Source organism: Anopheles maculipalpis, chromosome 3RL (genome assembly GCF_943734695.1).
Source record: "Anopheles maculipalpis chromosome 3RL, idAnoMacuDA_375_x, whole genome shotgun sequence".
NCBI classification, from domain to species: Eukaryota; Metazoa; Arthropoda; class Insecta; order Diptera; family Culicidae; genus Anopheles; species Anopheles maculipalpis.
Genome location: NC_064872.1, coordinates 42,739,349 through 42,767,341, shown reverse-complemented (window position 1 = coordinate 42,767,341; position 27,993 = coordinate 42,739,349). Strand labels below are relative to the sequence as shown.

The following is a 27,993-nucleotide window of genomic DNA, read 5'->3' as shown; positions in this document are numbered from 1 at the left end:
CTAAACTCACCAAAATTGTAAACGTCATCTAGACAGACAACGGTTTGTTTGGTACACGTCATAATTGTCAATCCGTGCCGAAAAGCAACATCACACAGAAAAGATCAATTGAAGCTGATAGCCGAATCTCTTCGTGTTTCATTTGCCGACCTGCTGGCATCATGAAGATCCTTATAAAAATAGCCGTACTAACAGCAATATCTCTGTGTTTATTGCATTTGGTTAACAGCCAATCTTCCAAAAATGCCCGAAGCGTAAGTATGGTGAACCGACATCAATCCGCTTTGCAACGACGTGGCGCCGTCGATGTTTATATTTCCACACATCTTATCCAGACGTTTCAATGGTTTCTCTTTAGCAAGGACAGCAGTCTCTATCGGAAAAGGTTCAGCAATTGTTGGACATGAACGCCAAGCGACCGGTTCTCCGATTCAATGGCAACAAATTTCGAGACTTCGTCAAGTCTGCCCCACGGAACTATTCGATTATCGTAATGTTTACGGCAATGGCACCCGCCCGGCAATGTGTGATTTGTCGGCATGCTCATGACGAGTACACGATTGTGGCCAACTCGTACCGCTACTCCCAAACCTACTCCAATAAGCTGTTCTTTGCGATGGTAGACTTTGACGAAGGCTCGGACGTTTTCCAAATGTTGCGGCTCAACACGGCGCCTGTTTTCATTCACTTCCCGCCGAAGGGGAAACCAAAACCGGCCGATACGATGGACATCCAGCGGGTGGGAGTGTCGGCGGAAGTGATTGGTAAATGGATTCAAGAGCGAACCGACATACAGATCCGCATTTTCCGTCCACCAAACTATTCGGCAACGGTTGCGATACTGATGCTGTCGCTGTTTGTCGGAGGTTTCCTGTACCTACGACGAAACAATCTCGACTTTCTGTACAACAAGCAGATGTGGGCGCTGCTAGCGGTTGTGTTTTGTTTCGCGATGGTTTCGGGACAAATGTGGAACCACATCCGTAGCCCACCGTTCGTGCACAAAAGTCAAAACGGTGGCATTGCGTACATTCACGGATCGTCGCAGGGTCAGCTAGTCATCGAAACGTACATTGTCATGTTTTTGAGTATGTTACTTAATAATCTATAATTATTTTGTATTGAGTTTAATATTCTGTTCCTCCAAACTACAGACGCAATGATTGTCCTGGGAATGGTGCTTCTGACCGAAGCTGGCTGGCAGAATGATCATCGCAAGAGTAAAGTGACGGCAATTGTAGGCCTGTTTTTGGTCGTTGTGTTTTTCTCACTGATTCTATCAATATTCCGTTCCAAAGCGCAAGGATATCCTTACAGGTAAGTCACTCCAGCGGTTATTATAAGAGTGCGTGAATCTTATCCTTTTATTAATCTCATTTCAGCTTCTTATTTAAATGAGAAATAGAGTAAGTATAAACCGAAGTCCATTTAAATTGCTAAGCCGCCGGAGCAGGTGTGAATGGGTTCATCACATTTATTGGATCGCATCTTGTGTTTTGTGCAATCAAAAAGGAGTTAAATTTTTGACCGCTGAACTACTAATAGTAACAACGTACACAATTAATGAACACAAAAATAATAGTTGATAGAATCTTACGCCTCTTGGGAATCCTTCTTGCATTACAAAAATGATGGGTTTTAGTGTGTGTTGCGTAATATTTACATGCGTAAATAATTGGTTGAAAAAATTGTAAACGAACAAATTAATCCCCGAGTAATAGTGAGTAATCTAGCGAAAGCGTTGCTCAGAATTCCAATGTTCCTCCTAGTGCGCTGAAACTGATAGTGTTTGAAGAGGATTAATAAATCGATATTCGATCTTCGATTGAAACAGATTATTAGAATATCCCTTAATGTTTCCGGTGCATTTTGGACGTATTTCTTTATTGTTGTTTGTATTGCATCGGATTACCTTTCCAAAACAGAGTAAAATATTTGCTTGAACACAACATCATGCTGTCACTGCCAGTTAGTAGAATGTTACTGTTCATCAACACATTTTTACATTTTCAAAGGCAGGTTGGGGTCTTTGGAAAGGCAACTTGGCAGGACCGGGGATCAAATCCCATCCGGCTTGCTGATATCCAACTGTGTGATATCAGCAAGTCTAGTAAGTCATTAGATTGTTGGCGTAACCTATAGAAGGTCGTTAAGCAAAGAAGGAGGAGGAAGAAAGACAAGTGTGAAATAGTGGTGGAAACTTCGGAGTGAATTCATTATCCATTATTCCGACTCCGACATATAAAAACTGAGCTATTGAACTCGCTGTCGACTCCGGAGTAATTCTTGTGTCGCCTGCGCATTCTCTCGGGGAAAAAATAGATTCACCCATCACTCCATGGGATCACTGGAACCCACTAAACAATAACTACGCTTAAATTGTTATGTTTCTGCCCAATGCTCTTGCGTTTCAGTTTCGTTTTTTCACTAACACTCGGTACAAACTTTTCCTCGCCAGTCAAATCCACCGATAAGCCACTATCATCCTCATCCACGTTTTTCTCCTGCCCGTTGCCGGCGGATTCAATTTTACCAACACGTGTATGCGTCTTTTGATGCCTGTTCAAATCCCCATGGCATCGAAACTTTTTATGACATAGGTGGCAATGATGAGGTTTTTCCCCAGTGTGTATCATTCGATGCGACTGCAGGTAGGAACTAGCGCGGAACGCTTTGTTGCAGTACTCGCAGACAAAGTTTTTCTCATTCGTATGGATCCGTCGGTGTAGCACTAGCGAGTATCGGCGGGCAAACTCTTTGCCACAGTATTCACACTTATGGCTTTTCTCATTAGAGTGTTTGGAGATTTTGTGATACTTTAGATCACCCCATTGCCGGAAGTGATGGCCACACTCTTCACATTTGTACGGCTTTTCGCCGGAATGCAACCGTTCGTGTACCTTCAATGCGCTGCAGGTGAAGAAGCATTTCTGGCACGTTTGGCATTTGTACGGTCGCTCTCCCGTGTGCTGTAGCTGATGGTAGGCGAATGCCGTTTTTGACTTAAACAATCGGCCACAGTCTGCCACCCTACATAGGTACTTGTGTAACTTTGCAGTACTTGCGCTTGCATCTAGCAATTCCTTATCGTTTGTACGTATTTCTTCATCTTCCTGTTCGTTGTTTTGTACCTCCGAAGCGAAGGGCTCATCATTCGCGTCAACTGCGTCGTCATCACTAAAATGGTAGTCTGGTAATGGTTGCTCGTCCCGCCTACTCCCGGATGCGTAATCTTCACCATCAGCGAGCTCCATTCGTTCGTATGCATCGGAACCAACTTCGCCATCCTCATCATCGTTGTCGGGCGATTGAATAGTTTTCAATAATCTTGCCTTATTGAGATCTGGTATCTGACCGCAGTGTGACGATGCAAAGGAAGCTACTGAGATTTTACTAGCTGTGCTATTGTTCGAAAGTTCAAGGATAGAGCTAATCGGAAAAATTCCTCCATGCGAGTCCGAGAGGGTGTTGGTAACGCTGGAAAGTAATGCAAATGCTGTGGAATTCAGTGTTTGTACTTGTGGCATGTTGTGATCTGCAGGATCTTCGGGAGCTTTGGTAAGTGAATTCTCTTGCTCTAGCTGTTTACAGGTGACATCTAACGGTTTCAATAGCGCCGAATCGGTGGTTCCCGTTGGAAGTAGTTCTACAACATGAAAGAAAGAATTAGATTCTTTTTAACTTACATACTCCCATTTAGGGAGACTTATCAACACACCTGTGTCATTGAATTGAGTCTTACTGAGAATCAGTAAAAAGTTATCTCCTCCGTTTTGGATGTGAATGTCATGTGCATTAAGCATTTCTTCGGACATATTTAAATTCGCTTTCTCTGCAGTCCCAATGCTTCGAAGGTTACCGTTCGGGAACCAGGAATCATTGTTCTCTGGGCACAATTCCTCGTTCGTATCCGTATCAACGGTTTCCTGCACCTTTTGCACCACATTCCGGATCCCTTCCAGCATGTCTTCCGTTTCACTAAATTCTCCTCCATTATCAGAACAATCGAGCACTATCAGTGAATCGTTCGCTGTCGGAAATAGACCTTCGGAGCAGGTGGCAGTAGTTGAAGATTTTGAAGTGTTTAAAATGACTTTCGCGTCCGCTTTCTGCGTTTGCCGCTCATCCTCTTGTAGATTTTGCTTTACAGTCCGATCGTTCTTTAACTTTTTCGTGTGCTTGACACGTGGTAGTTTTGGCTTCAATTTCTTACCATCTGCTGGACCCTTTTCGAGTGGAGAAATACTCTCCACTGGTGTTAATTCTACATTTTCAAGTGCGCTTACATTTGCATTTGAGTGTGAAACATCAGCTTCACTTATCGACAACGGTGGTTCGTAGTGTTGCTTTAGATGGTTAAAAAATGCTAGCTGATCTTGCACAGCTTTTCCACACAGCTGGCAAGTAAATACCGTTAGCTGTGGGGTAGATAGTGCTTGTTGGTTTGTTAATGCCGATTTGGTAGAGTTAATTTTCGTGGTACTGGTGCGTTGCTGAGCACCGGAATCCCGGTAATTTGGTTCAGGTTCTGTTACTTCGCCACGTTGCGATAATTGGATATTAGTTAGCATCAAAGATTGCTCCATTTCGGAAGCTATACTACAGACGCTTTCCTTCGCATCGCCCAGCTTTTTTGCCAAACGCTTTTTGTGGGGTAAATTCATATTACCCAGCAGTGAGCACGATGTACTCTCCATCGATGCAACACATTCCACTATATCTTCATCGTGTGTTCGTGCCTCACAATCTACCATGTTTGTAGCGGTTCCTTTTTGGGCTAGTAAATTATCAGCGATAGAGTATGTCGTTCGTTGAGTATGCGGTATGAGTGACGGTAAAGTTGTGCAAGAGTAAAACCGTTTTGGAGATTCGTTTAAACCCAATGAGCTGATGGTCATTGTGGTACTCTAAAATGAATAACGGATTTTACTTCCTATTGAGTTGCATGAGAAATGAGTTTTCACTCAGATTTGTACTTACACTATGCACGTTCGTCGATACTGGTGCTGAGGATGCGATGGGAAGGATGGAGTTATTGTGACTGAACACCTTCATGGTCACATCAACAGCTGGGAGGAGTGAACTTATACCCGCGGTAGTCGTTTCCGGGTGTACTAAGGGGGGTAGCTGCTGGGAATTGGTTATCTCCACAACGCTCTGATGAGGATGCAAATGTCCTTGTGTTTGGCGCTGTAGATGGATGTGTGAGCTGGTAGCGTGAGGAAGACTGTAGTGATGATGTTGTTGCTGCTGTTGCTGCTCTCCATGCTGTTGATGAGAATTGCCGGAAACAAGAGCGTTGGCCGTTATGTCAAACCCATCAGCTCCTGAACCAGTTCCATGGAGTGGAAAATGTACGTAACTATCCATTGTGTTAGAGATTTGTGCTAATCCATTGCTCATTGGCGAAGTAGATTGACCCATATTCATAATCTTATCGTAAGACGATAGGGTGTTGAAGCCCGGAATATCCTAAAACAGAGAAAATAGATGCGTTTAGTGTGAATAATTTTTTGATTTGCATCAAATACCTTTGATCCGGATGCATCGTTACTCGATTCACTGATCAGCGTATGCAATTCATCTGCGGTAAGAGGCCTATATTGATGTTCCATAAGAGTAGATTGCATACTGCCAATGATGCTGTTCGGAGCAGTGGTTGAAACGGAATTGATGTAATCGTTCAGTAAATTTGTTGGCAGCTGACTTGACAATAAATCCGTCCCTAGAAGGGTGGACTCGATGTATTCCTGCTCCCGTCCACTGTGACTCATGCCTGCATTCGTTATGAAGTGAAGTGGAGCAGTGTCGCTAGACTGCATAGTGGTCCGAAGGACTCCTTTCGACAAATCCTGATGTCCATCGATGGATCCACTCAAGTGCTCTAAATGATCCATTCCGTAGCTAGTTGATGTTTGTTACCCGTTCCATTTATTGCCACAAACGCTGATTACGAAAGATTCTGCAAGAAATTGTAGGGTAACAATTATATAGTACAGTCCATCAAATTGATTTGGGGACAAAGAAAATCCACATACATCGCTGTCCTCGCATGCATATCAGCTGCCGCTTCAGGTGACAATCAATTGGATTCGGATTCTTCATGAAATGAGTATTTCCGTTCTTCGTATATGCATTCTCGGGTTACGATAATAGTTTACCTAACCCTTTCATACTTATCTACGAGTTATTGATTTACCCATAGCCGGATAGTCGAGCTGATCGGACTTATTGAGCAACTCTTACCCAATTTTCATATATGCTTATCCCAAATGACCTATACACTTTGAAAAAATTCGATTAAAAAGGCCAAATCAAATATTACTATCGTGATGGCCCCTTTCGCCGCTCCGTCTACCTCTGTTTACAAAATTCACTATGGATGAAAAACATAACTTTTAACTTCAACAGCAGTCGTCACTGGTATTGTACGTGGTACATCTGGAATAATGTTAAAAACTTATAAAATAGTCCACAATAAAAAAAAATCAGGTTGTTTGTTTTTCTAAAAATGCAGCACTTGTAAACAATAGTCTAGTTAGAAAAAAGCTTGTTTATATTGTGACACATGGTTGCTGTCAAATCGTAAATGAGCTACAAATGGTGCGTCCACAAAATGCATCTCACTTGTTCCTTATCTTTCCAGAGTTTTATTAATGTTCTTGAAGCAAAATAGATATATTCTACAAATGTGAAAAGATTACACAATATATGAAATTATTCAAATTTATTTCATCGATCTGGTAGAGCTGATTAAAACAATTGCAATTGAAATCGTTGCTCAGCTCAATTGAGCTACAATCAATCGAGCGACTTCTTCGTGTTGGTGCTTTTTGTAGCATCGCGCTCACCCGCTATGACAGCCAGCAGCCGTGTGTCAAAATAAACAAGCTTTCATGAACAGCCAGTACCGCAGAAATCCTCGTAAATCGTCCTAAAGCTTGAGTCTTGAATTTGCTTCTTCTGGAGCTGGGAGCGTTAATTAGATAAAGGGCCGTGATCTCCCCACAAACGTTATTCTGTGCATTGCTTTACACAGTAAGTTGTGCAGTTTAGTGACAGTGTTCTGTTCCTTCTCAGTGCTGTTAGTTGCAGCACTCTACAGAATCTGTTATCAGTGTGTGCAAAAAAAAAAACTGCCCCCATAATGCTGATGCTAATTAGTTGAAGCTATCCCTGAATGTTGGAGTCGTAATGTGCAGTCACGAAAACGCATGTGAAAACGGGCTGCAGAGTGTTTCTTCTTTGTGCACACTCTTTGTTATTCATCGGTGGTGAAATCTTTGTGCTTGGAGCTAATATCCATCAGGACACCGAAGAAAGGCATCACGTGAAAATAACCAAAAAAAGGTTAGTTGCTTTCGGAACCAAAGCTTTGTTTACGACATGGTGTAAAGCATTCTGAATCAGTTCGGTTCATCTGTTTCGGGGTTTTAACATCAAATCCATATTAGAAAGCGACCGGAAAACATTGAAAAAGATGGTTTAAAAGTTCCAGTGTTGAAAAGTGCCTCAAAAAATCCAGAACAGATCTCCAAGGATTTGATGATGAATGGTATCCCTGGAGGATCTCGCACGTGTATTGCTTGTAGAAAAACATCCTCGGGCGTACATAGAATATGCAGAGATCAAAGCAGGCGGTAGCAAACGACTGAAAACAAGCCACACGTACAAAAAAGAACTCCACAAAATCATGCATGTTTTTCAGTAGGAAGATTGTGCTGCTGTACCCTGTGCATAAATAAGCTGGGTTCTCGTTCCGAATGTGGAATGGAAAGATTATACACGCTCATCACACGGCTGCAGGTTCTTTGGTAAATTTATAAACTTATGAAAATTCTGAACGTTGTACAGAGATACCGTCGGCATTGTTCAAACATACGGACCAACCGCCGTATTGTGCATCCTTGCTCCCGATTCGAAACATGAATACCTTTCGGAAACAACGATCAACAATGCCAAAAATGCGGCAATCATTGAGCACGAATTTAGCGCAAATGCGTGCACTACTAGCACATTAGGCCCCGCTGCATCCCCAAGTGCGTATCGATTGAACAATCGGCTACGATACAAAAAATGCAGGCCAAAGAAACAAAGAAATTTTCGCGAATGCAGAAACTCGTACGTCAGCCAGCACAGCAGCCCCATTGGGCAACAAATAAAAAAGGTTTTCGTAATGATATATTGCCGCAATAGAAGCTGGCAAGCAGGCACCCGATTTCGACTCCCCCTGGTGGGGTGACGCTTTTAGATATTGGTTTTTGTAGTCCGTTTTTGCGTAACGCCGCGCGTACGGTGAGGACACGTTTGGTAGAAGCGGCTCGTGCCGCGTACGGCTGCAAAACGTTAACCACATTTCGCCAGTCGATATCGTGTGCGGGGCCTGTCGGTACTACATCCGAGCGTCGGTTGTTAATTGTCGTTGGCAGGAAATTCAATTATCAACCACCGTGCACAGGGCTGTGCTCAGAACTCGATGAAAGACGGTGCGAAAGTGTGACCGGGAAGCGTTACATTCTACGCTGTTAATTTGTTTTTCGTGAATTTCTGTTTGTGTTGTTTTGTGGTCTCTTTAATTATTAAATAGAAAATTTAAAACATTTTTCATGAAGGAGTGTCTTTAGCGGAAGTTGATAGATTTCCGCGTATCTCTCTCATCTGCTGTGTGTGTGTCAGTGGGAATGAGTTTTACTGCTAATTTATATACTCCCCAGAAATGACCTTGATCTCATTCAATGCGCACGATAACAAGGCTTGTGGTCTAGACATCACATCAACCCACAGCGGGGAAACTACCTTCTGGTGACAAGAAGATAACACTTTCTAGTAGTGCATTTCGAAATGCATAATATCAGTTTGAAATCACATCCTAATCACTTTCATGTTTCGTTACTATTTCAGTAATTATAAATGATAAGATTGAAACAGATGATAACGGGACGAATTATTAACAGTATGGCTTTATATTTTAAACAAATATGCTATGATGAGGAATTATAGGAATAAATGGGAAACTTCGTCCTTTTTTAACACTCTATGATGAGGAATTGAAGAATGATTGGTGTCGGACAGTAGATTAAGATCACTTTTATATCCAGTGTTTAAACATAATGCTCTTGATAACTTTACCAAAATTTGGTAAATTATTCATCAGTCTTTGACGTATCGATGCCAATTTTGTTTTTGCTCATAACTTCATAGATCATTTGTACTAATTTAAAATCTGTTTAAAATGTTTGAGTCTTAAAAAAGGATTCCAATTCCTAAATTGAAAATAGTAAAAAAGAACATGTCCAAAACAATAAAGATGTTTTTGTTAAAATTTTAAAGTTTTAAAGTGATGAATGGTCCTATGTACTTTGGTCAAATTATGTACAGAATTGCAGAACAAGACTTTAGTCGATTAAAGATTTATCCAATGATTGGAACGAATTTATGTTATATACAATACCAGGTGCTCTTAATCTACTGTCCTACACTGTATGTATTCATTCAATAAATATTTATGCTTCTATTCCTATCGCCATTCGATAAGCAGACAATTGCTTTAGGTTGTTTTCAAACGGTTCAATTTGAATGGTTCTAACGAAATGCTATTGAGTGCTATCTTCTTTTAGTTAAACAAAAAATTGTTACTATCATCAATAATGTTGTCAATTTTTGAGCATAAAAATGTTTGTTAAGTCCTATAAGTCCTCTAGAACACGTCTGTAGCATTCAGTTTTTGTTATCGACTGCCACGCGTGAGTCATGATAGACTTCAGGATCTATCTTTTGTATGATTTTTTTTAAACCAAAACTACATGGTGTCCATGAACCATCGTTGAGTTGAGATTTGATGTGACATCTCATTCTTTGTAGGACAAAAAATATAAATATTTTGATGTACTACCAAGCCAATAATAATTATACCGGCCACCACATGCTTGGTACGCAACTTAAACATCACCTTCACAGGGCTTTTTCCAAGTAGTCCGGTGAAGGCAATTACAATTTCTACGACTAATTAGATCCAGCAATTTTGAAGCAATTTCTTCTAAAGAACCACTCGCAGTTCCTTCAAACGTTTTGCAAATAAGTCATGTTTCATTCATGACTATAGACATTGGGTTTACGTTTTATCTTTGATGATTCTATGCTTAGAATTTTCAGAGATATTGGCTTCCTTGAAAAGTTTCGTAATGTTACGTAAGGGTTTGTGAGCAATTTTCTGTGCGGTTGCTTAGGACCGTTCCCTGGAGACTTTCTGATGCGATAAAGTGTGACCAAAGGATTGCTTGGATATGATCTAGGCAAACAGCACTCTTATAACCGCTTCTAATCGGACCAGTTCCCAACTAAAATAACTCATTATTGAGACAAATTTATCCAATATAAACAATTGATCATTTCCAAGATTATTTTATTTATTTGAGGCATGTATATAGAAGCTTTGTTTTTCAAATATGTTACATAATTTAAGAATTTGTTTTTTTTTTTAAATTTTAGTTCGTCATTATTATTACACTGAACACGAAGTATGCGATAGAATCTAACAGTCACATTTTAAACTACCCAAATCGTGTATACTAATAATATGCGTGAGCTACGAAATATCCCCTAGGACTCCGAACGTAAATATACAGAAGCCTTGAGAACCTATTCCATCACCTGGTTTCTGGATCCCAGTTTCGTAGCCTTATTCGCGAGCTGGCTGGAAATCAATCATACTAAGTAAACAATTCATTGAAGAGAGCATCATTCAATTGTGATTGCATCGTTAAATATTCAACAATGTTGTGAATTCCGAAACCGAAAAAGCATGCAGCCAAACGCTTGTATGCTTTTTTATATGTTTATTCAATTTAAATAATGAGACATTCATTATGCTCTTAAATTGTTCATTTTTGTGTTTAATACAATGTTTAAGGCATCTTGCTTCTCCTTCGTCTTCTGCTCTATAACCTTATCACGCTTATCGAGGAACAGTCCTGATGGGATTTCATTGCGATTGTGTCGTGTTTAGAAACTGACACCGCTAAATCATCAGGCACTGTACTGTATCGAAGCTTTAGTTAAAAAACAGCAGAGCACCAGTGACTTTGTATACCCGGGCAACCGGGGTTTGTTTTGCTTTCGTCCCTTTGCTGGCAGAGAAGAAGTTAATTAGAATATCCCATTTGTGCCATTTTAAAGTACCGGCGCGGAAATGGCGGAAAGCGTAACGGATCCAATTTAGCTTCCTAATCGTTCGTATCCACCATCCACGTTCGCCCTACGCATCCGGTCTCGGTAACCATCGCCCTTGCTCCCCCTGAACCACACAAGCAGCACACAGACGGATGCCAGAAGAAAGGGCATGGGCATTGTTTTGCATGTTTTTCCAGCGTAAAGTGGGTATTTTTAGTACCGCTCTCGTCATCGTTGTTGGCGTCGCTGGCTAACTAGCTGGACTGGGTTTGGGTAGCCTTGGAAAGGGGTAGCTGGTGGTGTGTGAGTGGCCTGGTCCTGCACATCAGGTTTTGTGCGTTGTCAAAACACGCGTGCTTGCCTAATTATAAGTTTTACCGTATAACAAGGCGCACGCGAATGGGCTTCCAGGTGCATAGGTTGAATGTGCCCGCGTGTACCAACCGTGGTCGCTGATTTTTGCAATTATTCATGGTATTGGTGCAGATGTTCCTGGAGCTTGTACAATCGTCCAGACTAGTGATGGGAAGGTTTCATGTTTTACGGAACAGAACGGAACGGAACTAGTTTCTTTCCGGAAAGGGAAGGAACCTAGTAGATTCTTCAAAGTTTAACTGAAAATAAAAAAAATGCAAGAGTGAAACTATCTATCGAGCAATAGCTGTCACGTGTCTTGTCTTCTATTCCACACAACGTACATAATTTATTTGAGTGCAGCCATATTTCGTAGAGAGTATCGCAAGTTCTCAAATAATATCTTTTCACTGAACATCTGAAAAATAAATGGAACATCCGTTAACACTTACTTAGCTACTTGTAACATTGCTTTCGTAGTAATGTAATGCAGCATTATACAGGAAAAAAAGAAGTGTTAGAGATTAACAATCTCAAGGGCAGAAATTTCTTCTTTTATTAAAATTTAGTTAAAGTGTTACGGTTCGTCGCCGTATGCTCAACCTTTCATGTGCTGAATGTTTTAATTTTTCTTAATGCATACTCGGTTGCCTCATCCCTGCAAGGCCACAAATATTAATTTATTTATATTTGAAGATGTCGGCTCTCAAGAACAAAAACATGTAGTTACAAAAGAAGAAAAATTAACAAAATTTACTTTTTATCTGCACCTAGGATCGATCGGTCCACTGAAAGAACGGAACGAAAATAAAAGGTTCCGTGGTGTACGAAATGTTCATCACTACTCCAGACTCTCCTAGTAAATATGTGTGTGCTTTTGTTATTCATGATAGTAAACTTTGTCTAGAACTCGGATTCCGCTATCCGGTTTATTTTTTCGAAATATACTGTAGAAAGCAAAATCATTGCTATGAAATTGTGCACATGATGGTAAAATCGATTTACCGAGTCTTTAGGACGTACGAACTTTGAGACTGAATTATAAGTATCTAACCATTATTATTTGGCCTTCATGAATAATAACACAACCAAAACAAATTGCCATTTGCAGTACTTCAAGTAATGATTTTTTAATGTACCTCCCAAAGTTCAAGGATATAGGATGAAGATCTCTTAATCTAACCTATAATTGAAGAACTGCCATTGTGAAATTGGATCGGGCATGGATAGTGGACGGGAATGCAGTAACCAACAGAATTGTTCTAATCCTTCTTTAATGAGCAAAGTCATACCAATGCTCTGGTTCTGTTAGTGATGCAATACATCATGGTCTGTAACATTGGCATTGGTTGTGTGAATTGTTAGACGATACGATTCGTATTATCTTATTGATTTCGTCCTATACAGTGTTAGGTTATTACCATTATCTAATTTTCGTTTGTTTGTTCTACAGACCTAAAAGCCTCGTCGAATCCAGTATTCGTTTAATTTAATAATTATAATTATGTAGCGGTATTGCTTTTTTTTTACTCATACAGGATTTCCAGACCGTATTGCTTGTGATGGTAATGTTCACGTAGTACAATTATTGTTCAGAAAATTTAGTCTACAATTAATTATTATTTATATGTATTCACAACCTAACGTTCACGATCTCTACATTTCAAACTATGTCTTTTGAATAGCTAAAATATTTCAGTGTTATCATCTAGGATCTACACCGAATCCGCGAACGAAATATTGGATTTACATTCGAGCAAATTTTGGAGTATACTAAAATATCATTAGTCCATTATTCCGGAGTATAAACCGGTGTTGCGAAGTAGATCTTGAGTAAACCAAAAGTCGTCTCCTAGGTAAATCCCGAGTAATCCCTTCTTTTAAGGGCATCGTACAAAGGTCACCTTCTGAAAGTGGGTCCGATGTGGTCATGCCAGTGGCAAGTTTACGGTTAAGTGGAGTCAGCGGTCGCGGTCGGGTTCCCGAATCCGCAAAGAACCTTCCCCTCGGTCCGCATATTCATTGTGATAAGGGCCCCTGCCCGATCAGTGCTTGCTATAGCGCAGGTGATCCTTTACAGGATGGATATTGTCGTGAACCACACACCATTCAAGTGAAATGACTCAAATTAAGCGGTTGACGGCGGCTTTGAAGATAATTTATCTTTTTTAACGGTGTGATAGTCGCCGATCAAAGAAACGTGCAACTAATTTCTCAGTATCAATTTATTTATTTATTTTTTGGCAAATCAGATGATTTTACCAGTCCCGGAAAGAACTTGAAAAAAAGTGAACATATATATGTACAACAGCCATCCCATAGGTCTCTAATCCTGCCTAAGGTCATTCCGGGAAGGGGTGTTAATTTATGTTAGAAATGCTTCTTGGATGTCTTTGGAATCAACCAATGCTAATTGCATTGAGTTATCTAAAAAAAAGTTTTGTTTTCATTGCCATGCAAAGTTAAACTATTAACCATTGTATTAACCATTTAGTAAATAATCACTTTTGAATTATGTTTCTACTTGTTCTCGCTGACGTTGGCTTTTTTTATTTTTTGATTGCTATTTTAGAACACTTCTGTATTGCATAGAATTACGTTCGTTCCAAAGATAGCAAACGAAATCTTCCCTGGCAGCTGCTAAAACGATTCAAGCATGATTGATTTTACGGACGATCTGGAAAACTGGATGGGACGGCTACCGGCTGAATTGAAAGCAGTACCTCTCATACATTTAGCAATTCCCGGCTCACATGACGCGATGTCGTACGGCATAAAGAACAAAGCACCGGTCGCTCCGGATGCCGATCCGATCGTAGGTACGCTCAACAAGTTCATTCCCTGTGTCGTGCGACGATGGGCCGTAACGCAACGGTACAACATGCTCGAACAGCTCAAGGCTGGCGTAAGGTAGGGTGTCACATCGCCAAAAGCGCTACATAACTAAATCTTTAATTCCCCACTTATTTCCTCTGTTCGGTAGGTACTTCGATTTACGCATCTGTATGAAGCGACCCGAGAACAAGTTTTATTTTGTTCACGGTTTGTTCTGTGAAGAAATCTCGGAACCGCTCGATCTGCTGAAGGAATTCCTTCGCACACATCCGAAGGAGTTCGTCGTACTAGACTGTCAGCATTTCTATTCGTTCAATCCAACCGATCACTGCGTCTTGTCGGCGGAACTAAACCGTATCTTTGACCGTAAGATATACTCGCGCAATGTAAGCGAACTGAAGGAATGTACGCTAGAATCGGCGACCGGCAATGGCAAACAGGTGCTGATCGTGTACCGTAGCGATGCGTGCGTTAATGAGCGTTTCTGGCTGAGCCAGGATTGGCCAACACCCTGGCCGAACGAGATTAATGTGAAGAAGCTGCAGCAGTATTTGGACGAATCATTGACCCAGCGGCGCCCCGACACCGGCTTCGTGTCACAGTGCGTCCTAACGCCGACGGTACGCTACATAGTGCCTCGGTTTATGTCGTCGCTCAGGTCCACCTGTGCGAAGGTGGTCGATAGACAGCTGATGGACTGGATCAAGGGACAAATGCCGGGCACATTCGCTGGCGAAGAAAAGCCCCGGACCAATGTGTTTCTGGCCGATTTTGTCGACATAGCGGACAATCAGTTTTGCAAGGTGGTGGTCGGCCTAAACAGGAAGCTGTTAGAGCAGGAAAACAATAGCACGCACAGCTCACCATCTAAAAAGAGTTCGTAAAAAGGATTCCATTGAAAGTGGAATTTTTTGGACGTTATATGTTTAAGATCTGAATATTTGGCAGCAGTGATTGAAAGTGGATACAATCCTTTCAACAGCTTTAAGTTTTTTCGTTTTTACTGTGATATACTACTTACGTTGTCGATCTGAGTTTCGATGCGGAATATGATTTCCTCTTAACAAACGGCAAAAAAAATCATGTGCTTTTTAGCTTTTTAACTTCTATATTCTCGAACCCTTTCATTGCACCGCATCTGCTGGACTACTGATAGGAAATATAAAAAAAAAGTAGATTCTTTTAGCAAAATTATCGATGATTACCTACCTGGACAAGTTTCATACTTTAATTCCTTTATCTCTTTTAATAGAGAAATCGTACATTCTTCAAATTAATTGAATATTTAGAGCAATTTATTTAGACATCTGTTTTTAATTTTTTTTTTTTTTCGATTGATACACCTTACATCTACGACCGCCTACCCGGGTAGATCATACGTTTTGTATGGGAATTAGCAATTGTTCGGATTGTAAAGCTTGTATCTTATGATCTACTCGAGGTATGTGCTTGGAAATTTTTGAGAAAGGAGACACTATTTGTTGCCTGTAGAAATATATGTAGAAGAAATTTGTAATAATTCTTCTTTTAAATGTTTCGCTTCCAAAGCTGCAATCATCTACGATAATTAATTGATCACTAAACAGAGTTTTTCTTTGAAAATTCGCAATCTTCGTGTTGTTAAACTTACTTATTTTGTTTAAACCAGCCTTACAAGTTTCTTTTATAAGAATTTGGTTGAATAGTATCGTAAAATTATCATATGATTTCAAATGTCTCATATTTATCATATTTTTTTAATTTTTTGTGGAAATTCTCATCTATTTATTAATCCATTTCTTAGTAACCAATCGCTTTGCTCTGCAACTGAATGATCATTTTAGGAGACTGTTTTAGAATATATATTTTCCCAGTCTTCGCTTACATGTGTTTGAGCAATTGATTTATTTATTCATGACTGAGTAATAAGCGTTTCATTTGAATCCTTTCTAACTTAAAAGAAAACCTGTTTGAATAATCAAACGGCATTAATTAATTAATTAATTTACTATTGAGTATGACGGGACGTCGCCGTATTGTCAATACCATATGTGACTGGAACAATGAACATTAATAATAAGGCATTTCCTCCTTATTCTTTGCCTCATCCCGGAGATGCTCGGTTGCATACGACATTGATTCATCATCTTTTTTTTACCATACCATAGGTAATAGTTACCTGTTTTTTTTTGTACCAACAAAGAAAACTTAGTTTGATGATGGATAATAACTGAACTATTTGCTTTTTACATTGAGATAAAGTGTTTATCGCTTTGGAAGCGAAAATAAATAGAACAGGTATGTTTTTAAAACTCTCAACAAAATGTAATTCGTTAGGCAACAAATAGCCCAACCTTTCTTTTAAAAAATCATGCAAATACGACGAGCAGATCGAAAGATATTAGCTTTACAATCCGGAAAGATTAAAACTCCCATACAAAACATATGGCCTACCCGTCTAGGCGGTTGTAAAACAATGAGTTTTTTTTTGTTGTGGACACAACAGTTAAATTGTATCGAAATAAAAACGTATATCCGTACTTCCAATCATCTTGAAACAAATGAGGAGAAAAAAATCTTTATTAAAAGTGGCAAAGGACAATCGTCAGGCAAAATGGTACAATATACAAATGATAATCAGTTTAACAACATACATACACAGCATAACCAGTTTTTGCACAAAACTCAAACTGCACTACTATTACAGGAGGTGCACTAACGATGCATGTTGGAAAATTGTTGTGCTAAAAGTGGACTGTGAACGCCATTAGTTCAAGAGATTAAATAGTACATTTAGTGTAATCGTACAGAAAAACACAAACCAATATTCTTACATGTTGTTATTTACATTCATGTTTCAAACCATTACCGAGCAGCCGGTTCCGGCTAGTAAAAGAACCGGAATAAAAGAATGGTTTCAAATTTTAACATTCTGATTCCGAATACCTCCGAATACAATCTGGTACGTCGAATGTAATACTGAAGTAAATCAAAAGCGTGTCTAAATGTGTATACACAAAACGGAATGAATAATCTCCGATCTATAGATGTTGTTAAATGGAGAACGTATTAGGCGCATTGTAGCCTAAGCCTGTGGGCGTTGGTTGAGGAGTTTATAAAAATATAGCTAATTTGGTATGATAAAGAAAGGAAAGAAAGTGTTACCAGCGCTTCAAACGGGACTAAACTTAAAATATACACACAGGACAGGAGGGGGCCTAAAAACGAAAACCAGTTATAGGAATTCGAAGCTAACCGATCAATCTGCACGAGAAAAGTACGTTCTTCACTTTAAGTAAGCACTTCTTTGAAACTTTGTACATTTCAACAGTGAATTAGCAGCGTTTACACATCAGATATAGCAATGCTGGTAGAATATCTTTACTAAAAATCGGGTTCTTTAAACCACTTACTACTTCCCGTCCAACTCTACTGTAGGGAGAACAGTTTTAGTCTCTTTGGACAGTTTAGACAGTTAGTGGAAAAGATGGAGCAACAACAGAAAAAAAGCCTGCCTGTGTTGGGCCTGACTCTCGTATTCGGAATAACAGCATAATAACATGTATCGTATGTATTATTGTACATTGTGTAGCTAGTTTTACGACTGATCTATTTTGATAGAAACTCAAAATCAAACTCAATCAACAATCATCACAAGCGCACAAACTACACACACACACACACACACACACACAATTTCGTAGCATTTATGAACACGTTTGAGATTGAGATGTGAGATGCATGTGACTGACAAAAAAGTAACGAAACACATGCTTAACATGTGTGGTTCTTTCTTTAGCTCTGGGAAAAATGGGGAATGTGGTAAGAAAGGTAAAGGGAGCGAGCATGATTATAATAGCCCACCTATAAATACGATATATTAGTATTATCTTGCACAATACTTGTTAAAAAAAGGTTAACTCAAAAAACAGCTCAAATGATCGTGAGAGTAAGATGCGGGAAACTGTTGATGTTCAGCATCTATTTTGCAGCACGATACAGGTAATATAAATATATACATACAATACATACATATATATTTTAAACAAAGACAGGAAACAACATTGTACATTGTGTAATTGTGATGTTTAAAACATATTTGTGACTGTTGGAAACCGTGGGACAAGCGGGATAGTTGTGAGCAGTTTAAAGATATTGAAAATATACATTTTGCTGGAACAACCCGGAAATTAGAAGGGTTTTTTTTCATTCGTTTTATCATACATCTTATTATCAGTTACCTCAAAATTATCACACAATGCGAACAAATACAACTCCTAGAAAAGTATTCATTTCAAGGAACAAAAACCTGCACCCGGTGACCTCGGCTTTCACAGTACCAAGTCTACCAAGTGTCTACCTTGCCGTCTGAAGAGCCTGGTCACATATGGAGTTTTACAAATCAAGACACTTCGTAGTCGAAGTGTGCGCGTCGCGCTAAGGCCCGTAAAAGAGCTACTTATCGAAGGGGCAAGTTACCTAGCGTCATTGCCATGGTCAATCATAGGGTCTTCCACATAAACATAGAGTTAATTTATTCATGAATTCAACGGACCCTCAGCCCCTGTTACAGCAACTTAGAGCCATTTTATTCTAGAAGACAAAAAGACCAAGACAGTGGACAAGGATGCTAACGAGTACATGGACTCACTAATGGCGGTCAGACAAAAAAATCAATTAGCGACACATTACCAGGAAACAGTCTGAGGAACCGAAAACAGTACGATATCCTCAACGTCTAATAGTTTTCTAGCTTGGAGAGTGTTCGCGTAAAGCCTGGGACCGCATGGACTTCAAATACGCCTGGTACTTAGCAGCTGTAGGTCACCACACTGTACTCTGTGTACTCTGCGACTGTCGTCGTCTATATCTTGCGCCATAGTTTTCAGCTGGTCAATAAGCTTAATGCCCCTGGGGTCTACGTGCTCTACTTGGTCCCTGACACAACGTTTAGGAGTTCGATCACTGCACCGTAAAGGACGTAGGCATAATGCAGGATGTCACTCTTTCTGGCAAAGGTCTCCAGCCCATCAAAACTGGAATTTCTCTAAAACGGCCTGAAGCAATAGTTGATCAGCTTAGTTTTTTGGCAAACAAGGAAAATTTGAACAGTTAACAAACTGAATTCGTGGTGAAACGTTTGGCAGTGATAAACTTGCTGAAGCAAAGATTTTTTCGCCATGGATCCAATTTTTCTTTATTCCTTTCTATGTTTCGCCTACTCTACGTTTGTTCCTACATTTGGCAAAACTGTAGCGCCCGATGGTGTTTCAGGGACAATTTTTTCTAAACATTACTTTTGTCAATGTACTTCCTTATCCTCCCCCAACGCATAATTGGCGCCGTTTATTGGTTTTAGAATGATTTTAGTAAACAATAACTAAACAAATCATGCTATGAATGTCCATCGGGACGCCATTTGGACCCCGGTTTACAGGGCCTTAATGGAAAGCTGCTTCATTTTAGGTGCTTGCTTCTTCAGTTGGCGTTTCTGCTCCTTCTTTTCCCAGCGCCGTTGCTTTTCCGGATCTTCTTCGGCTAAGATTTTCTCCTTCTCCGCCTTACGCTTTTCTTCGCGACGCAATGCGGCCGCTTCGGCGCGGGCCTGGTGAGTGCTCTTCATAAACTCTTCCTCGACGGCAGCACGATTTTTGTCCGATTTTGATTTTGCCTACAATTGTTGAAAGATAGTTTAATGAATAACCAATGTTTCCTGCTGGTAGGATGCTTATTATTACCTCCTTGGACAGTTTAAAACGACGCACACGATCCATCAAATAAAACACGAGTATTAGTAGTGGTTTCATCTCTTCTAGATCGCCCTTCACGGGCACATTAAATCCGCAGTGCAGAATACGGCGCACGTCCGGGCGCTTCAGCTGGTTCGGATCTTCCTGCTGAATCGGACCACTGTACTGATCCGATAGGTGAATGTAGTCGATCAGGTGCGAGTACTTATTTAAAGCTGCTACTACTCTACCATCTAATATACTGGCCGACACCTCGGCAATCTCCGATAACAACGCAAAACCGGGAATGTTGTACTTATCCTCGGCCTTGTTGACTAGACAACAGAATTTGTTCTGGAATAAATAAATAGAAAATGTTAAGAACACGATTAACCAATCGATTCTTGCATCTCCCCCCTTCAATGCAACGTACCAAATCGTTGAGCTCTTTGAACATCTTTGTAGCTTGCTTACGACTGGCCACACAAAACACAAAGTTATCCATCGAGTCCGCCGACAGTTCCACCTTGATATGCAGCTGATCCTGTACCGGCTTCATTATGCCAGCGATCAGCGACACCAAGTCCTGCCGTTTGATCATCTTCAACTCCACCAACATTCCTTCGCAACAGGTCCGTCCGCTGCACCATAGGGTGTAGACACTTTCGCTTTCCTTGTTAAAGCTAAAGGTCGATCCTTCCGTTTCCTTTTTGCCATCGTCACCAACGAGCGCAAAGTTGTCCTCCAGCAGTGTGCGATGTATCGATAGCCACTGGTTTGCGATGGCTGAGTTCTTCTTATTGCCAACCAGATAGTTGGCGAAGTACGCCATTAAACCGGCTAGCATGAGCATTTCCATCCAGTACGAATCCCAGTGGGTGCGGAAATGTATTGGCACTTTCGGAATCGTTAGCTTCGGTTCCGCATGCTTTCCGACCGGCTCCCCCTGGCGCAACTCCTCCTGATCACCGATGATCGTACTGGTAAAACCCTCAAACTCTTCCTCATCTTGGAAATGCTCAAATTCACTGTCCTCGTCCTCCACGATACCGTCCTCGTCTGCCTGATCGTCATCAATCTCCATGAAGTCTTCACTGTCTTGCGAAGCGGACTTCATCTTCAAATTTATCTTTTCCGCTTCGTTTCCTTGCCGTCCTTCTCCCTGAGCTGCCTGTCCATGTGCCTGTTGCCCAGTCTGATGTGTTTCTCCCATTACAAACTCATCGTCATCAAAGTCTTCGAACTCGGCAAAATCATTGTCCTCGAGATCTTGTGCAGTGAGGCGCTGGGGTGATAGGCAAAGCACTACCAGCACTACCGTTAGTGGAAGCAGCAGTCGCATGGTGGTAGTGGTTGTGCTGATGTCCGGAAACTCCTGAAATGAGATTGTGGTGCAAAAATAGGTATCCCAAAATAAATCACTTCATCTCACCTCCGTCGACAGCCACAGCAACGGAGTAGTCCCTTCAAGAGATTATGTTTATGAGCAAAAACTTACCACCAGTCCGAGTCAGTCGTATGGGGTTTCCGATGGACCTAAATCACAGCAATAATTCATTAGCAAATCGTTTTTAAAGCATCTTCGCGATCAAAACTTACAATTCAGTCTTATTTCTTTAATGCAATCAAGGCTTAATGATATCGATTCGAAGATTAGGGGACTAATAGGCCCAATCAGAGGCCGGACAGATTTGACGGATAAATACGACGTACTTTTCGCAGTACATATTGTACCGGAGAGCATGCAAATGCCGCTAAAATCTTCTATAAACAGACAGCCTGTATTAATCGCTTCACTCTTTAACACATGCACTATAAACGGACCAACAGTTGTGATGATTTTTCACTTTCAGCACACGTGACAGCACTATGGCATTATGTGCCCACCTCTTAGGTCAAATTTTTCATAACAATTGGAATTAGGAGCACATTTCTTCGAGCAGTAGGAAAAGGGATCGTAATTTATGGATGGTCAAAAATATTCAACTATACAGTGCTCAGGTCCCAACCAAACACGGTGCTTTTCTAAAAAAAACTCATGAATTTTATATTGTTTATATTTATTTCCATCGTGTAGAAAGAAGTCAACTCTAATCGACATTAATATCCACCTGTTTACATTAGGATTACAATTTGTTTGCCATTCTGATCCGCCCCATTCGTGTCCTTTTTGTAAATGTTTAAAAGCAGTAGTTACAATTCAAAGTACGTAGCGAGCAAAAAAAACCATCCGAAATCCGTTGCAACATTTTTTTAGCGCGATAACTTAAACATAATGATACAAATTTTATAACTGAACAGATCGTTTACATTGCCCTTTCATTTCTCGCTCGATTTCGCGTTATGAATAAGAACTTAATGTTAACATGCCCAACAGAATTTAATTTGCAAAACTGTATCAACATTCGGTGCAAAAGAACTTGATAACAGTTTCGATAGTTGGCCAAAAAAAAAATTTACATCGCGACGCTTAAAGCTAATTCTTATGCTTAAATGTCGACCTCTGGTGAAGACTCTCTTCCAGCTTTTTACCCCAGCATGCAAGGTAAAGTTAATATATGCATCTGACGAACGCGGTACGCCTTGGGGGGGGGGGGGGGGGGGGGGTTGCTACTACCTTCATGGGGTAGTAGTAATATCTTACAAGTAGGTTTAAAAATCGAAACGCACCGCTTGACAACCATGTAAATTCAATTAACTAGTGACGCATAGTGACCATACACTTCATGTAAATTCTACATTTGAAATGACGTAAAAATCTTTTATACACTATTTATGTACAAAACATACAAACTTAAAGACAGTTCAAGTCCACCGAATTCTGCACAATGTGATTCCTTCTCGACACACGAAATCCCAAAGCAGAAAAAATAAATGTATGTAAAGGATATAAATTTGTTGAGGTATTAACTGAGCTGTAGTAAGATTAATTAATCTAAGTTGTGCTATGCAACATTTTACAAAAACGCCGGTCGATTTGAAAAAAAAAACCCATTCCATTTTAACTCAACCGCATGCTCCATGCGTCATAGTACAATGTAAAAACCTATGTCCTCATTTCACCAAACGTAGATAAAAAATTAAACAATTTCATTGTTTCTTATGCCATATACGTTTCATACAAGAACGTAACATATCAAAATAAATGGCTCGAAAATAAATAAGCAAAACAATATACGTACGTAAGACCACTTAATTTCTTCATTTTAGATTTGCTTTTAACCGTTCACACTGTGCTATTGAGCTGTATATATCGTTTGATAATCCCAAACCCCTGCAAAACTACTTGTACTTGTGTATTACCTCTCCGTACGTATTGTTGCTTTCAGTTTCGTGTTCGTGAGCTTACCTAACTTAATCTTACTGTTGGATGTGTTTGTTGCACCGCTTCCCGTACACCGGGTATACCTTCTGCGAGCATTTGCTTGTAAGAATAGGTTTGCGCATGATATTTATCGTCCGTGCCTAACTCCAACAGGTCACACACCATGCCATCCGACACGGTTAACGTTTGCAAATTGCCATTTTCGACGGTTGCAGCAAATCCTTCGCTGTTGGACTCATACTCTGTCGCCGGATGTGATTCTTGCTGCATCTCAACACCGTTCACGCCGCAATGCCCTTCGATAATTTGCTGCGGAGTAGTACTGCTTTCTAGTTCTGCAACTAATTCGCTAGTCGTACCTAGAAATGAACATGGAATTAGAGATGAGAGAATTCAATCTTTTTAATGATTTGAATCAGAAAAGAAGAGTGGGTAAAAAGATTAACATAAGTCACAAAAAAACTCATTAAAATGAATAAAATAAGTCATTAAAATGAACTACAATAACTTTCTAGGGATTATGCTAACTCACTCACTGTGTCGACCAATCACTCACTCTTTTATCTGTATACACACTCATTCACTTACTCACTCTAAGTAAGAAGTAATATCATGACGTAAAAAACTTTCCTTAGGCCCTTTGCACATAAAGTGAGTGACTGAATATAAAAAGAAAAGAATGAATCATTAGTCGGCACAAAGGGTGACTGAATTAACGGATTAATGAGTAAGTGAGTGAGTATGAACCAAAAAGAGTAAGTTAGTGAGTCATTAGTTAGCCCAAGTGAGAATAAGTAGAAAAGTGTGAGTCATAATAATTGAAGAGTCAATAACAAAAAGAGTGACAAAAACTCTTTGGGCTGATTTGAATCCATAGTTTCACATGCAGGATAAAGTTAGCTCACTTGCTTTTGCGTCAGTGTGCCCATCTCTACATGGATTATCTCCACAATTAGATATCGTTACGATCTTGCCGTTACTTACCATATCCAACGCTGATAAATTCCATCGGACCATCTTCCTCTATCTCCTCTATGAACTGTTCATCTTCGGGCACTTCCTCGATCAAATGATCGTAGTTTGCCGGTTCCTCCTCGATGATGATTGCTTCCGTTTCCATTTCGACGTCTAAGGTTTCATCGCCGAAATCGTCTTCTTCAACTCCTTCAAATTCCTCTGTCTGGCTTTCCTCGTCATCAAGATCATCCTCCGCTTCGGCAGAATCCGTTACGGATGAATCATCGCCTCGTTCCCCCGACACCATGTCATACTCACTCTGCGATGTTGCTGACAAATGGTCCTCGCCAAGGTTACTGGCCACAGTTTTGCCGTTATTAGTTTCATTCCTATGGTCGATACATTGGTTTCCGTTACCGGTGACGAAGTTGTCTTCTTTTTTGTGCACTATCGATGCATTAGCGATTGTTGCAGAATCTGTTTGAGAATTCGAGTTTGGGACGCTGACGTGCATTGAGCTCAACGTTTCATTTGCCGATGCAGATGGCAGTTCGTTTGGAACTTGCGAACAATTTGCACGATCTAGTTCATTTTCCCAATCCGTTGCACTCGAACCTGTACGAACGATAGGACACGCATCCGAGCTTATCTTCAATTTCTTAGCTCCTATCGTTACGCTACCCGTATTTGCAGACGGCAACGTGTTCGAATACAATGTGCCCTTAAAAGGAACAAGCTGACTGGTGGAAATTTTTATCTTTCTCCCAGGTACCGCATCACAAGGAATCGTAACGGCAGATGATCGCTTTTGAGCGTCTGGTACCGAAGATCGCTCGTCGGGGGACATTTTGCTGTGTTCCTTGGCATTCTCGTCATTAATGCGTAACTTCGGAGATGGTACATTATTTTGTCGGTAGATGTTCATGTCGAAAGTCGTTGACGGCGTCACACTGTACGGGTTCGGGACAGTTTGAACAATTACCTTCGGTGGACTAACCGTTGCTGTGGGTGTTACGATCGTCGATGAGTCTACAATGCTTTTCGGGATAGTGATCTTTTGTCCCAAATTGAGCATCCCCACAGCTGACGATTTCGGAAGGATAAGGACATTGTGTTTCTGTGCTGTCGGAGTCAGCGGTGCAGCGGTTGGCGTGGCACCAGTTACGGGTACTAGCTGCATTTTGTGCACCGATAGCTTGGCCCCGCTTTTTACCGCAGTAAACCCAGCCAGGTTCGGTTGTGCCGGGAGAGGAACGTTGTTCGTGACCGGCAATTGTATGACCTGATTGGAAAGCACGATCGGTTTGGCAAGAGAGCTTTTGTCAACCTTTTGATCCGGATTTTCTTTCACCGTTGGAGTCGGAATGATGGGACCAGCAGGATTGCTGGGTGTGGATTCTGGCTCCGATACATTACGTTTGTCATCGGCCGGACCACTCGAACGCTCCGTTACATTTTCAACTGTCGCTGTGGTTCGCACAGTCTTTGCCGGTTTCGTGTTACCGTCACGAGCTTTAGAACTTACCCAATTGTTTGCATTGTCCGTCAATGGTGGATGAAGTGGTGTGGGCAGGCCCAAACTGGCCAATGTAGCTGCCGCAGTTGAAGTAGGTATGAGAATATTTTTGCTGGGCGATTTCTTTTGATAGTGCAACAGCGGATACGGAAGTGACTTGCCATGTGAATAGAAACCGAATCCTTTCATAGGAATATTCACGTTTCCCTTCGTTCCAAGGCTGCTGGTTGGGTTCAACTTGGACAAATTGTACTGGATGTCCTTTTTGGACGATGGCAGGATCCCTTGCTGATGATTGTACACCGGGATTGGCGTTGTACCTGTGGAAGCACCAAGATTATCAGGCATGACGAATCGTTGCGATTTTACCATTTGTCCTCCCGTCGGCGTACCTTGGCTGGTTGTTTGATTTTGTGACGGTAAATTAGACATCAGATGCTGTTGTAGCTGTAGTGGTTCCGGTGTTGAGCCACCGTTCGTTGTGCTATTATCCTTTACGTCAAAAGGTACCGCATACGAATGAATCAGGTGTGGGCTGTGTAAGTTATTGGCTCTGGAAGATTGTTTCCCATTTTTCGACAGTGTTGGTGCTTGCTTGAATAGCTTGGCAGGTGGATTGGACGTTTTTGATTTCCATGATCGCTTAGTAGCCTGTGGCTTTTTTCTTGACGAACGATCTGCCGACTTGTTCTGTTTGGGCTTTAAATGGTCAATGCTTTCCGGTCGATTATTTGTGTTCAATAATATATCACACAAAGATGATTGATCAGGAGTAGGTTCAGATGGGCAAGCGGTTGGTTTATCACCGTTTGTCATTTTCACACCATCATCCGGAGCTCCAGTGTCTAAGGTAGGTTTTTCTTCCGTTCTAGATACATCGTGGCGTTTATCCTCGCGGTTGATGTAGCTCTTGGACATTATATCCTCTAACTGTGGGAGGCGTGAAGGTAAGAACCGAGTGAAGAAATAAGTAATGATAAGTAATGATAACAGCGCGTCCATCATATTTACACTTACCGGATCGGAAGTAACAACAGCGGCATCTCGTACAAAACCATTCTCCAACAAGGACGATTCTTTCCTTACCAGCTCGAATTTGTACATCTCTTCGGCATTCTTTAGTCGATCGCATGCAGTTTCAGCGGGATGTGGTAATTTGGAGTTTGCTAGAGTCAATTGTTCAAATACCGTATTTGCTATATACGTCAAAGCCGTGTGAGGTACCGTGCGGGGCAATATAGGAAAGGAACGATGCCCTTCGCGACGCCAGTCTTGACCACTGTTGGGACCAGCAATACTGCTCAAGCAAAGGAGAGATGAGAAAGAGAGTGAGAAAAAAAACATACAAATGTTGCTTCCCTCGGATGCTGCCGTTCGTGTAGATAGACTTACATATCAGCTACCGTAGTGAGCCGTTCATCATTTGCAACGCGTCTCGCTTCTGCCCGATGTCGATCGTTCGAAATGTGTAGCATCCGGCGTAACTCCTCCAATATGCGTTGCTTTTCCTTGTTCAAACCTCCCTGGGCCCGAAACGTGCTTATTAGGTTGCCGTACGATTCAAGCTCTGAATGGAATTGTAGAACAAGTGAAATAAAAAGCCATGCTTATGGACAACAACTTTTGGCGCCTACACACGCCTTACCTAGTCGTCTTAGCACACCCCGACACTCTTCCCGGGTCATGTCCAGCTTCATTGGCCACATTTTATTTCACATTTAACGCCGCGAGCGTTCCCTTCTCTTTGCACCTTTGTAAATCGAAACACACTTCCAAAACCCCCGTGCGTTTGGCTTGGACCGCGTATAACCCAAAATCAAAACACTTCACTCTTCCTTTCGCAGTGTATTGCGGCCGATGCCTCTTTTTACGTCATTATGCGTTCGGTGCGCGTACAAAATACAACAGATTAGATTTAATAAGTATTAAAAAGCGACTTTTTTGTTTCCGGATTCGCGCCGAAGCGGATATTCCAGGTGCGATTTGCCGTTCCGTGTGATATTCTTAACTGAATTGGCATAATATGTCCTGGGCTCCCATTTATGTTTATAAACGTCAAAAGTTTTATTTTTATCCGAAGCTGGCAGCACTGCCAAGCCATTGTTGCCAAACATTCGGCTTGACGTTTC

At 41.0% G+C, this 27,993-nt stretch overlaps 6 protein-coding genes across 6 annotated transcripts in view; 3 read left to right on the top strand and 3 right to left on the bottom strand.

Annotated features, from left to right (window-relative positions):
• Positions 1-27,993, top strand: part of LOC126564696 (rab GDP dissociation inhibitor alpha) — a 442,469-nt gene that overhangs the window by 290,497 nt on the left and 123,979 nt on the right. The gene's annotated exons all lie outside the window — the stretch shown is intronic.
• LOC126565012 (tumor suppressor candidate 3) lies at positions 80-1,428 on the top strand. Its single transcript, XM_050222147.1, has 4 exons — positions 80-254; positions 359-1,088; positions 1,155-1,317; positions 1,383-1,428. Exons 1-4 carry the CDS (start codon positions 162-164, stop codon positions 1,396-1,398), a joined length of 1,002 nt encoding a protein of 333 aa, XP_050078104.1. The 5' UTR covers positions 80-161; the 3' UTR covers positions 1,399-1,428.
• LOC126563960 (uncharacterized) lies at positions 2,358-5,908 on the bottom strand. The gene is made up of 4 exons (XM_050220829.1): positions 5,532-5,908; positions 4,981-5,472; positions 3,719-4,907; positions 2,358-3,646 (listed from the first exon to the last, which is right to left on the bottom strand). The coding sequence occupies exons 1-4, from the start codon at positions 5,895-5,897 to the stop codon at positions 2,358-2,360; spliced, it is 3,336 nt and encodes a 1,111-aa protein (XP_050076786.1). The 5' UTR covers positions 5,898-5,908.
• On the top strand, positions 14,180-15,242 carry LOC126565025 (PI-PLC X domain-containing protein 3). The gene is made up of 2 exons (XM_050222165.1): positions 14,180-14,433; positions 14,507-15,242. The coding sequence occupies exons 1-2, from the start codon at positions 14,180-14,182 to the stop codon at positions 15,240-15,242; spliced, it is 990 nt and encodes a 329-aa protein (XP_050078122.1).
• Positions 19,756-21,414, bottom strand: LOC126564572 (PAT complex subunit CCDC47). The gene is made up of 3 exons (XM_050221648.1): positions 20,500-21,414; positions 20,076-20,420; positions 19,756-20,008 (listed from the first exon to the last, which is right to left on the bottom strand). The coding sequence occupies exons 1-3, from the start codon at positions 21,406-21,408 to the stop codon at positions 19,769-19,771; spliced, it is 1,494 nt and encodes a 497-aa protein (XP_050077605.1). The 5' UTR covers positions 21,409-21,414; the 3' UTR covers positions 19,756-19,768.
• LOC126563965 (BRCA2-interacting transcriptional repressor EMSY) lies at positions 23,358-27,689 on the bottom strand. Its single transcript, XM_050220836.1, has 5 exons — positions 27,510-27,689; positions 27,257-27,431; positions 26,882-27,161; positions 24,376-26,794; positions 23,358-23,750 (listed from the first exon to the last, which is right to left on the bottom strand). Exons 1-5 carry the CDS (start codon positions 27,568-27,570, stop codon positions 23,416-23,418), a joined length of 3,270 nt encoding a protein of 1,089 aa, XP_050076793.1. The 5' UTR covers positions 27,571-27,689; the 3' UTR covers positions 23,358-23,415.

Excerpts from the sequence above, each read along its gene's own strand:
- LOC126565012 (XM_050222147.1), top strand. The coding sequence starts at position 162 with ATGAAGATCCTTATAAAAATAGCCGTACTAACAGCAATATCTCTGTGT. Across the intron at positions 255-358 it reads CTTCCAAAAATGCCCGAAGC|CAAGGACAGCAGTCTCTATC; the intron begins GTAAGTATGGTG and ends GTTTCTCTTTAG. Across the intron at positions 1,089-1,154 it reads GTACATTGTCATGTTTTTGA|ACGCAATGATTGTCCTGGGA; the intron begins GTATGTTACTTA and ends TCCAAACTACAG.
- LOC126563960 (XM_050220829.1), bottom strand. The coding sequence starts at position 5,897 with ATGGATCATTTAGAGCACTTGAGTGGATCCATCGATGGACATCAGGAT. Across the intron at positions 5,473-5,531 it reads ACGATGCATCCGGATCAAAG|GATATTCCGGGCTTCAACAC; the intron begins GTATTTGATGCA and ends TCTCTGTTTTAG. Across the intron at positions 4,908-4,980 it reads TATCGACGAACGTGCATAGT|AGTACCACAATGACCATCAG; the intron begins GTAAGTACAAAT and ends TATTCATTTTAG.
- LOC126565025 (XM_050222165.1), top strand. The coding sequence starts at position 14,180 with ATGATTGATTTTACGGACGATCTGGAAAACTGGATGGGACGGCTACCG. Across the intron at positions 14,434-14,506 it reads CAGCTCAAGGCTGGCGTAAG|GTACTTCGATTTACGCATCT; the intron begins GTAGGGTGTCAC and ends TCTGTTCGGTAG.
- LOC126564572 (XM_050221648.1), bottom strand. The coding sequence starts at position 21,408 with ATGCGACTGCTGCTTCCACTAACGGTAGTGCTGGTAGTGCTTTGCCTA. Across the intron at positions 20,421-20,499 it reads TCAAAGAGCTCAACGATTTG|AACAAATTCTGTTGTCTAGT; the intron begins GTACGTTGCATT and ends TATTTATTCCAG. Across the intron at positions 20,009-20,075 it reads GTTTTAAACTGTCCAAGGAG|GCAAAATCAAAATCGGACAA; the intron begins GTAATAATAAGC and ends CAACAATTGTAG.
- LOC126563965 (XM_050220836.1), bottom strand. The coding sequence starts at position 27,570 with ATGTGGCCAATGAAGCTGGACATGACCCGGGAAGAGTGTCGGGGTGTG. Across the intron at positions 27,162-27,256 it reads CTCACTACGGTAGCTGATAT|TATTGCTGGTCCCAACAGTG; the intron begins GTAAGTCTATCT and ends TTGCTTGAGCAG. Across the intron at positions 23,751-24,375 it reads ATTTATCAGCGTTGGATATG|GTACGACTAGCGAATTAGTT; the intron begins GTAAGTAACGGC and ends GTTCATTTCTAG.